General features: G+C 42.6%; 1 protein-coding gene across 1 annotated transcript in view; it reads left to right on the forward strand.

The window, feature by feature from the left end:
- UNC13B (unc-13 homolog B) overlaps window positions 1–10,345 on the forward strand; it is a 199,008-nt gene extending 188,663 nt beyond the window's left edge. Inside the window, 4 exon segments of the mRNA XM_032441195.1 lie at window positions 2,582–2,638; window positions 5,120–5,212; window positions 6,139–6,298; window positions 7,798–10,345. Coding sequence (XP_032297086.1) covers window positions 2,582–2,638; window positions 5,120–5,212; window positions 6,139–6,298; window positions 7,798–8,083 — 596 coding nt within the window. The 3' untranslated portion in view covers window positions 8,084–10,345.
- Window positions 10,346–11,816: the final 1,471 nt, after the last annotated feature.

Below are 11,816 nucleotides of genomic sequence, written 5' to 3' on the forward strand. Positions count from 1 at the left end.
AGTTGAATGGAGCGATCTGCCCTGTTTGTAATTGCTCAGTCTTGCATTGCCAGTTTGTGGAGTGCTTTTGGCAGTAACATTTCTGGGAATGTGACAGTTCAGAGCTTTTGAAACTTGGAAGGAGGGAAAATGAGTTATTTCCTGCACAACATTTACATTTTGAGAGAACAGAGGATATGTGAAACATAAATCCTGAGGGGGTTTGTGGTCTATTTTCTGCAGTTCTCATATAGCAGTCACGTTTCTTGAACTAATGTGGGTGGATAATTTGGGGAAGTGAAATGCGAAGATACTGTACTGAGACTTACAGTGGTGTGAGAGACCATTTCAGCAAGACATCACCACAGAAGCTACTGGGTGCCTGTGTCACAGGCCAGATGCCAGCAGCCCATGTCATCCTGACTAATGCTGATTGACAGAACATGATGAATCACAGAGCATCATGCTGCTGTGCAAAGAGAAGAGTCTCTTGTGGAGTAATGACAGTGCTGTCTTGTCTGCAGCTGCTACAGGGTATGTGTTAGCTAGATGATGACAAGTCACACAACATGTTTGTAGGCTGCTGGAATGGGTCACTGGAGTTCTCTGGTTGCTCTCAGTGAGAGTAGAGAAGTGCTGCTACTTCACTGATTCAGAAGTGGTATGTAACTAATTGCTTCCATCTTTCATTGCTTTCAGAGAAGCATCTCTAGATTGTTGAATAGAATAATTTGATCCATAGTCATCAACCTCCACTGGTTGACTATGGGTCTTATCCTCAGGAATAGAGGACAGATGCTATTACAGGTTAGATCAAAACTGAAACAGATGTTTTAAGTTTTCAGGCTGCTTAGATAGAAGCTGTGGCATTGGGCTACTATATCTCAGCAGCAATAATCATAAAGCTCCAAAGAAGAGGTATTTTGACATCTTTTTGCCTGGTGTAGTCCATACTTTAACTCTCTCAAGCCTAAAAGAGCTGGTGACCCCACAGACCATACCAACTCTGTCAGCATATCGTTGCACTAAGCCCTGGAGTCAAGGCAGAATGTCTCCCAGCACTTGAACTCAGTGATCCTTAAGGATTCCTTCCAACTCACTATATTCTATGATTCTAAATCATCCTTTCCTTCAGCAGCATGAATATATAATTGTGTAGGTTGAAATATTCTTCATTAAGCCACAGAAGTTAACTTTGGAGTCAGTACCTACACTTGAGAGAATGGTCCTTTATGTGCATCCTGGCAGAGCAAGGATGACATCCAGTGGCCAGGCAGGTCAAACACTGCTGTGTCACCACGGGACTCCGGGAACTTCCTGCTCCCACTAGAATTACACAAAACACTTTTTAAACTGGGAACTTACATGCACGGTACAATTTCAATCGTTGCTCCTTTCTGTCAAACACTTCCCATTATAAATCTGAACCACGAACTGAAGCCAGTGTTTTAATTAGATCGTGTTACAATGTTGTGATGAGCCACGTCTGAGGTTGCATACAGCATTGCTCTTCTGCACTCGTGATAGAGTCAGAAGCAATTAAAGTCTGAAAAAGAAGAAGCTGGAAAGTGGAAACTTTAAAGATACTATGAGGGAGAAATTTAATTCAATGAATGAATGACTATAAAACACCAGTAAGGGAAGTATTCAGCAGATACCCAAAGGGAATTGAGCATAGTCTGAGGGCAGTCGGAGTGTAGAGTTTCCACCAAAGTGTGTGCAAAAGTTTAGAAAGAATTTATCTCTGGTTTTGGTGTATAAAGTGCATTTGTTACAAGGTCACACATTCTCTCATACAGCAGACCAGTGATATTTGTTTGTGGCTTGTCTGAATCACTTCAGGAGACAGTTACTGGGTGTGGTGAACCACTGAGCTGGTCCAAATCAGCATCTTCTATATCAGAAGGCTTTGGAGCCTGAGGCTCGGTTTAAAGAACAGAAGACTGGAGCTACACCACTTGGTATTTGTAGCATCAGTGATGATGCTGAGAGAGGCATGACTTCCTGCAGGGACTGGGGTTACAGCAGGATGTTGCTTGTTCATGCTTCTGGGTGATCACAGTTGGCAGAGTAGTTTGGAGATCTGTATTTGCATTGCAGAGACAGAAAGAGCACTGGTGTTTACAGCTGATATCTGCCTCATGAATCTCTCTCTGGCTGATGTTTTCCCTTAAGCCAAGCATCTCACAAGCCTAAGGGAGGGAATGGCTGCATGCAAAGCTACTTAAATGCTGAGCATTTGCTTCTCCTACTTCACTACTCAGTAGTTACACCTAGCAGTTTGTGAGTTATCTGTTGCCCTCCTTATCTTACTCAGCACGGTCTGTGGCACAGTGCTGTGTTCTGCAGAGCTGGTTCAGAGTTTGCAGTTCCCTTTTGCTGGTACAAACTGTTATTTTTTTTACCCAGACAATCCCATACTCGCAGATAGGCTTGCTCCTCAAAGCCTGTGTTGGTACAGAAGATCTAAGAGGATGTTTTGTCTGTTAAGAGTTAGAATGTTTGTCTTGCATTTGTTTAAGCGGAGCCACTAATTGGATTGTAATTCACACTCTTCTCTCTTTATCCTGCTTGCTTCTTGCCTTTTGAATTCATGTCTCAGTGCATGATGGGAAAGGTATTAGGTTTACGGCTAATGAGGACGTTCTTCCTGATAAGGGTATGTTCCAGACTAATGTTGTTACCATAACAACATTAGCCAACTGCCTTGCTTTTGAAGCCATCTTGTTCAGAACCTTTTCCAAAGACCCGTTCCCAGTAGCTCCCTGTAGAAATGAACTGTCACAGAGTGCTTGCATCCCACAGAACCACGGGTTGCACGGTGTAGAAGTTTGTACCTTGCCTGAGAGCCTGTCCCAAAGCCTGAGACTTGTTTATGGGATGTGAAAGTTGTCTTTAAAATGGACCGTATTTTGAAAGATGCTGTGAACTTGTTTCCCTACCCTACCTATCATGGGCTGTGTGTTGCTATGTCAAGTCTTGGACTTGCATGCTTGCGGTCTGCAGAGATGGTAATACATAGTTATGTCTGATATGCACTCAAAATAATGGCCAGTCTTGAAACATGTGGCTTGGAGGGGGTAGATAAAGGCTGCATCCCCAGGAGACCCCTAAACGTCTCTGTTTTTCATCTCCCAGTTTATTTTTTGCTGTCCAAAGTCACATTGCATGAGCTCAGTTCTGCAGTTTCACCTTCCAGTATCACAACATCAGAGAGTCAAGACTTAAATCTGCTTGCCATTAAACATTCAAGCACGTATATGTACACAGTTGTATGTGAGCAGAATATTTACACTGTCTGCCTCTGGATATTTCTCAAGTAGCATTTGGTCTCTGTGAACATAGCAGTTAATAGAAGGGGGTTTTGTTATGAAAAGAAGGGAGTGAAGGCAGAAAAAGAAAAGCACAAAGCAATCTAAATTTTGTTTCCCTCAAGGGGTGATTCAGTTTTGATTCCTCAGAAGCATCAGCATCTCATTCATAACCCACTAATGACTCTTAAAGATCAGTAGAATGAGAACCTATGTGTTTGGCAGCTGATGTTTATCAGATTATTCAGCCCAATAAAGTTGTTAGATAGTTATGGTAATCTCGCCTGCTCCCATAGAGAACACTGGCTGCAATAGGCACAGTCGGGTGGGTTAGATGAGTGATTGGGCCCACCATTTTAAAGCTCTGTGCTCACATACAGAAACACATCCCCCTCCTGGGCAGGAATAAAACAGTGTGCTCAGGAAGAAGTACAGCTGTTACAGCCTGAAGGCTGTCTGTTGTACTCAGGTCAGGAGTGAGCATCTACCCCTAAGAGAGCAATTTGATGTTGTTAAGTTTGTGCATGCAGATACTTTCATTTGTATATGAACGTGACTTTACTGCTGGCGGCTCCGTGCCAAGTAATTCTCTTCAGGGAGTTGCACAGATGAGCTCTCAACCTCCTGTTTTTGAAAGGAGTGCTTTTGCTGCCTGCAGACTGTTTTTGTAGAAGTTGACATGTTAGATCCATCTAATCAAAATGTTTGTTTAATGACATCCTTCAAGATCCTTGTCTTGAATTTCAATCAGAAACACTGAATTTATTTTTTTTTTCCCCCCACTTTGTAATGCATCTCAGTCTCAAAATTAACAAACTAAGAGTGCTCTTCTTAGGTATCCAATTACTCCCTAGGTATCCCTTTTACAACTGCACTGCTAATTGTCAAACTCATCAGACACTTATCAAAGAGACAGGAAGATCAGTCTCCCTATTGATCAAAGAACTTAATTTTCCTTCTGCAAAGCAGTCTTTTTCTGTAATTTACATGACACCTTGGCTTCCCTACCAGATAAATGTCATTTTCCCATATTCCTTGATTATTATAATTAAAAGTGAAAATGTTGAAAACATAGTAATACAAGAATCACAAGGCTCGTGTGATGTTCCCCTGCAGTTGGAACATGTTGTGCTCTCCTCCATGAAAATACCTTTTGTTTTCTGCCTGCCTGACAGAAGAAGGGAAATGAGTATGCAATTTGAATGCTTCTTTCTCATCCTCTTTGGTGCACAGCAGTTGAAGGGTTCTCATTACCCAGTGAAGGGAAGCACTGGGGGCAGTCAGGGTAACAACAGTTATTTGCTATACTGCATGGAAACCTTGGAGGGTGAGACTGCATTATGGCTCAATGCTAACTGCTAACATCTTTGTCTTGTTTTGTTTTTGCCCTAAACTTCCCTTACATGTTCTGTTCTGCTTATTTGTTTTTTGATGTTTTTTTAATCCTTGTCCTTAATCCTGATGGAAATGCTGCAGCCCACCATTGGAATGCCTGCATGTGTACACAGCATCTTGGCAGGAACCTCTGAAAAAGATTCTTGTTCTCTGAGAGGGCTCATTGTCACGTTTTAGATAGCTTAATTTGTTTTAAAATGCTTTATAGGGTGTGATTTTTATGGTGGAGTGCAAAAGAAGTTACTGTTTATGCTTGTTGGGCATGCAAGCCTGTTAGTTTGCATTAACATTTTATTATCAGTGCTGACTGGAAAACGTGGCTATGGAGGGTGTGAGAACACTATTGTCTGCTGGGGCCATTGGGTCAGTGATGGGTACCGGTAAACAATAATCTGTGTGTACGTGGCACATACGTGCCAATTTTCTTCCGACAGCCTCTGGTGTGGATGACCCTGTGGGTGAAGTGTCCATACAGATCAACCTGTATACCCACCCAGGAACTGGGGAACACAAGGTCACAGTGAAAGGTAGGGGCAGATATGCTTTACTGTTTGGGCTCTGTCTGTATCAAGGCAAACTTCCAGTTGGGAGTCATTGTGTTTCTGTGCGGATTCATGTGATGTCGATCCAAAACTGTTTTTCTGTTTCACATCATGAACGTGCAGAGACACAGTAATTGAGCTTGTCCAGTCTAGCAAGTGACATGGCAGTGTAGAGTCCTGTTGTTTATTGGCGATGATGCATGAAATAAACAAATCAGATGGTGGCTCTCACAGGCCCTGCAGTTTAGCACGCGCTGCAGAGAACAGAGCAGCATGACAGAGTGATGGTGTGAAACTGCTCAGTGTAAACTGAGAAGTTGCAGAACCAGTAAGAGGTCAGGGCCCCTGCTCACCTCCATCCTGACGGCCAAATTGATCCCAGAAGAGCTGCTCTGAAAATAACCAAAGCAGTGATTCATCTCAGGCTTCCTCTTCCTTCGTCTCCTTTGCTTGAGTGCAGCACATTTAACTACTTTAATTTCCTCTGAAGATATATATAAACAGCTCTCCATCCCTCCTTTCTCCTGGGTAAATCTATACCACGGTTCAGTTCACAGATATTTTCTGAGCTTCTTGTGAGAGAGTGGGAATTAAGGAGCTAACAATTGTGAGTTCTGAAACCACCCACAGCTCGTATGCTTTGTTTGTCTTACCTGCAGTCTCATTTTCAGCAGACTTCAATATCAGCCCCCTACTATGCCCTGTTTTTTCTCATTCCTCAACTGATATAGAATTAAACACTGACCAGACAGGGCTGCATGTGTGCCTGCTTTTTGTCTAGTTTCTTGAACGTGCTTATGGCAAGAAAAAAGTTGTAGACTGGACAAGGAATTGAAATGAGATCTGAGTGGAAAGCTAGCAGTGGGAACAAATGAGCATTGGTTGTAAAGCAGATTGTGACTCTTTTCCAGTTGTGGCCGCCAATGACCTGAAGTGGCAGACGTCTGGCATGTTCCGTCCATTCGTTGAAATTACCATGATTGGGCCTCATCAGAGTGACAAGAAGAGGAAGTTCACAACAAAGTCAAAGAGCAACAACTGGGCTCCTAAATACAATGAAACCTTTCACTTGTAAGTGTGAAAAATAGCTTGAGGATCTGGCTTGGCATGTTTAGATGCAGTGGACAGATTGTGTTTTTTTTTCCCAGCATCCACAAACAGCCTGCTCAGGGCCCAGAGCAGCACTTGAACCAGCAGCTTGGCCCAGTGTCAGTTGCCTTGGCAGGAAAAGCTGGATGATGGGAGATTGTGCTGTGGGTGGGATGCTGGTAATCATTCTTCACCAGCAGTGTCCTTTGGCTACCTCTGGAAATGCGTTGTGTGTCCTGTCCACGTATTTTACTGTGCTCTGTCATTTTAATGAACTTTGTGTGTTTTGTTGTGGGGAGTTGAGGCTAAAAGTTCACTGTGGTTGAGGTTTTTGTTCCAAATGAGTGTTTTTATCCCAACTTGACATATGGGGCGTGCTCTGTGAACTTGTGTATCCTTGTTTCCAAGGTTATAGTCCTTGGATCTGTTAGCAGTCACTGCCTTTCTCAACACGGAGTATTGATTCTTCTTACTTGGCTTTCATTATTGCAAGGCTGTCTCCCATCCTGGAAGGCTCAGCCAAAGGAGCTACAGGCTGGTCTTCACCCAGCTGTGCAGTAAGAATGAATAAGTCTGGGTGGCTCTGCATGAGCAGGGGCTGGACCAGCTGACCTCCAGAGGTCCCTTCCATACTAAACCATTCTGGGATTCTGTGAATGAGAAAAGTGGTGACCTTCAAGAGACTGTAAACTTCCCAGGGGAGATGGACTGGCTGTATGATTTTTATTCAATATGGAGAAATGCAGACTCGCTCTAAGTGAAAAAATTGTTGTGCCTTTTTTCTTTTTCTTTTAGCTTTAGAAACATCAGGAAGGTTGGCAGTGTATTTTTATTAGCTGATGCTTTAATGGAAGGTTCTGAATCATTAACAAAGACTTCATCTAATTAAAATACTAATTACTGAAATGAAACAACCCTTAGCAGGAGCAAAAATGTTTGCAGTTGTCTGAGTTGAAAATCTATTAGCATGTCTTTTATGTTCTCCATTCTTTGCATCTTGCAGTTTAACACACACGCATGCATGCAAAGGCAACTTGAAAAGAGTTGTTTTGTTGTTTTTTTTATTTCTTTTCAAATAGCCACATTGTCTTTATCAACTATGAAACAGCAAAAATATGCATATACCATATGTTGTACTCCTGCCTCCCTAAACAGGAAAAAATGTTTTTTATAATAAATGGTAATGAATGCTGGCTGTGGAACAGGTCGCCCAGAGAGATGGTGGATGCCCCGTCCCTGGAGGCACTCAATGTCAGGCTGGAGGGGGTCTGAGCACCTGATGGAGCTGTGGATGTCCCTTTTCATTGCAGGGGAGTTGGGCCAGATGAGTTGTAAGGGTCCCTCACAACTCCAATGATTCTGTGATTCTGTAGAAGGGAGTTTTTTTATGGCTCATCTGGCGCTTAACCCAGCCTCTGGCATGTCTTTAAAATATGTTTTTTAAGAGGAATTGATATGTTCTGATCTTGTGTGTTTTTCAGCATACTGGGGAATGAGGATGGCCCTGACGCCTATGAGCTCCAAGTCTGTGTGAAGGACTACTGCTTTGCTCGGGAGGATCGGGTGCTTGGCATAGCAGTGATGCAGCTCAGAGACATAGCAGACAAAGGAAGCTGTGCTTGCTGGTGCCCTCTTGGGCGCAGGATCCACATGGATGAGACTGGACTTACGGTCCTGAGGATTCTTTCCCAAAGAACCAACGATGAGGTTGCAAAAGAATTTGTGAAGTTGAAATCTGAGTCCCGTTCCACTGAGGAAGGCACCTGAGCTGAGCTGTGTGATCTTTCCTTTTCTCTTCTGCCTTGTGCCAATATGTGCAAGTGTTCAACAGTTCTCTTTTATTAATTACAAAAGTTTTTTTTTTTTCATGTTATCTTTGTCAGCTCCGATCGCGCACGTGTGCTGTAGAGGAAACAAATCCGTCAATCTGATGTGAATTATTTATTTTTTAGTAGCTGGGTAAGATACCGTAGAGAACAAGACAGTCTCTTCCTATTTAAGATGCAAATTCTGCTTTGTGTATATAAATTATTTTATATTGCAGGCTGGGTATGCTGGGTTTTGTTGATATGCAGCACTGTGATTTTATCCTCTGAAACTGGCAGATGTTAAAAAGGTTCTACATAATCACACTATGAAACAAACCAACTGTATGGAAATTGGGAAAAGAATGATTTGGGGGTTTGGCAAAGCACGTTATCTCATTGAATTCATGTACTATGGAGCTGCCAAAGCGTGTTCCTGCACAGGGTGCACTGGTGTCTCAGTGTGTTACGCAGACACCTCAACGTCTGCTTTAAAAAAAGAAGTTGCAGATTGCTCTGGAGGTGGACCCCAAATGAATGTGTGACTATGGATGTGCTGCTATGAGCAAGAACATGACCAGTGGAACAAGTGCAAAGGGCATGAGATCTTATAGCCCAAAACTGCAAAGGCAGCACACCAGGAGCAGGCTGCAGCTGCCCTGCCATTGTAACTAGATGCTGTGTTATAGAGAATATAAAATCCCTGTGTGCTGCTGGGAATCCCGCATCACCATGTGGGTGCTGTAAACTGCTGAGCTCCACCAGTCACACTTTGACTACCATGACCAACCCAGCAAGGAAGGGAACAACCTTACAGCCATGACAGATAATACGGCTACTATTTACTTTTTCCACTTCAGTTTTCTTTTGTTAGGGAGTTGCTCTGGTTTTGTTTGTTTGTTTGTTGGTTTTTTGTTTAGTTTTATTTCTTTTTTTATAATTTAACACTTCCAAGTTTTCTGTAGCATTTTGTTACCTTGGAGGCCGTTCCTCCTTTATAAACCCAGAAATAATGGCTTAGAAGAGAACTACACGTCTCCCCTCTGTGTGCACTCACTCTTTTAAGTGTGGGTGGAGGGGCAGCGGGTCTGTTTGGTTCTGGTCTTGAAGCTGCTGCTGGCCATGCCGTGGTTGATCCGTGTTGATCGTCATTAATCTGTGATTTAACGATACCGTTGAAAACATTTTTGCACTATCTTGAAAAAAAAAAAAAACCATACCAGTTTTGTTTTCTTGCAAAATAAAACAGTGTCCTGAGCAAAACCATTGCGGGGATGTCAGAACTTGTGCGCAGGGAGCTCTGGAGTAATGATTGTAACGAGGTATGGTTTTTTTTTGATTTTTTTCTTCACTAAGGGGATATTTGCTATTTCAGCTGCCCTTGTACTGTGGGAGGCGCAGCTGGAACAAGCCAGTCCTTGTCCATGAAGTACTGTAACACTGTCAATAAATTCAAGGACTGGCTATTTTTTTGTTGTTGTTGCTGTTTTTTTGGGTTTTTTTTGTATTTTCTTTTCTATTCTGTCTGACACTTGTACAGCTGTATGATATGACTGCTGTATTCCATGGGCTTGCTTGTAGAGTTAAGACTGCACATCTGCTTCGTTGGTGTCCGTGGTGTTCTACAGTAGTGCTCTCCTAAACCTCATGCTCTTTGTCACAACTCTGAACTGTTGTACGTGCCATTGTTACGAGAACTGTTAGTACAGTCTTTAATAAACTCTTTTAGCAGCATCTGGAGTTGTCTGTTGAAGTATAACTGTGATTGGACTTGCCAAATCACGTAGGTTAGAATTGCTACTGCAACTTTGCAAATGACTCTCATGTAGTTCGTAGGCTTTTCCTTAGTGCTGTAGATGCCCAGCACAGTGTATGAGTCAGGTAATTCCCTCTTACTCTGTGGTAGAGTACCTCTGTCTCTGATGTCTTTGCCTGGGGTTCTTGGATTCTGATGGAGCGCTGAGACAGAAAAAGATAGAGAATAGTGTACTTCCTTTTGTTTGCCTATCTTACCTTTGAGCTGAGTTTCCTTTGTATTCAGGTATTGCCTCCTGGTGGTGCTAAATGGAAGCCTCAGGCAGGCAGCAGGGTACCTTACCAATAACACATGAAGAAAAGTAATTGTATACCAAAATGGATCCACAGCTTTCAGTCTGATGAGCATTAATAATATGTAGATGATGTTGATGAGATGAAAGAATAAACCTTCTTGTTGTCAAGTAAATTACTCCCTCTCCTCATTTTTTGGGGGATGCTGCCAGTTTCAAGCAGAAAAGCTTAAATAACTCAGAGGTTCACGTTTCATAATGCAACTTTTTCCTTGGCAACGTGACTGCAAGTAACTCAGCTACCTGATGGCCAAACTTGTCGCTGTGTTTCTGTTTCTAGCCTCATTATGAAAGAAGTTGAGTTTGATGGCATGTCACCTAAAGTGACATTGCAATCTGTATCCATGGGGTAGAGGCCTGAACATGGAGGAGGTTTGGCTGTTAGCAGAGCTGGGAATCCCAGGCTCTGTATATTGCTTATCCACCTGGCTGGTGCTTGTCCTGCAAACCAAAGTTGTGAACTTTATGATGATAGAATCAGTTTTTATAACTGTTGCTTTGTAATGTGTTTATCTGAAGTGGCCCATCTGGCCTCATGTCTTGGGTTCACATCCATTCTTCACACTTCCAGATTTTCTTTCCTGCCATAAAAAGTGCTCACGTTGGCATTTGGACTTCCCTTCATTCTGGTGGTAGCAAAAGGGTGTTCTACACATTAGTTGGATAAACACTGTGTGTTCAAAAACTATACACACATACTAAGTACATTGACAAACATATGGAAAGTATATAATTTATTGTACGTACGTAGCATTTTGTACATATGTATATGAATTAAATAATATGTTTATATAAAAAATATTGGCTGGGATAAAAAATGTGGCAAAGGTGAAAGCTCCAGCAGTGGTAAGTTGACACAGAACTCCGGGAAGAGTCTGGAGTGTCGCAACACTGACTTCAAAAGGGAGAAGTGGGAGATGAGCTGGATGCTGAAGGCACGTGGGGATGTTCTGACAGTGGTCTGACTGTGCTGACATGACGTCTTTCTGCTGCATCTGTGGGAGAAGCAGTTCAGTTTCAGACCAAAAGTCCATCTTTTGATGGAAATCGTTCTCTCCTGCAGTGGTTACAAGCAGCTGGATGGAGAGGAGTAAGAACAGGGTAAAAAGACATGAACTATCCTCCTGTCCTCACCTCTCCAGTCCCCTGAACAGGAGCACCATGGATTAATGAGGTTTTGTATGAAGACCTACCTTTAGTTTTGGAAGTGGTTCCAACTAATTTAATCTGATGTTGTTTGTTCTTGTCTAAAAGATGCTACAGTGTTGGTCCTATCCACCCTTAGCAGCCAACCTTACTGCAGACATCTGCCATACCCTACCTCTCAGCAGTGCTTTTTGGGGCTGCATTGTGCCAATTCACTCAGTTATCCCAAACTTCTGATAGCCCTTGCTGCCTTTCTTTAAGGCTTTTCCATTTATGTGTATTTTTCTTTTCTGAACTGGGAGGCCCAGAGCAACATCCAGCATTCAGAACACAGACCAGAAAGCAGGGAAAGAAGGAAGCCACCATGCATAGTTTCAGTTGATGGAAGAGAACTGTTGACAATCCCTTTTTTTTTTTCTTTTTTCTTTTTTTTTTTTTTTT

The sequence above is a fragment of the Coturnix japonica genome, chromosome Z (assembly GCF_001577835.2).
Source record: "Coturnix japonica isolate 7356 chromosome Z, Coturnix japonica 2.1, whole genome shotgun sequence".
NCBI lineage: Eukaryota > Metazoa > Chordata > Aves > Galliformes > Phasianidae > Coturnix > Coturnix japonica.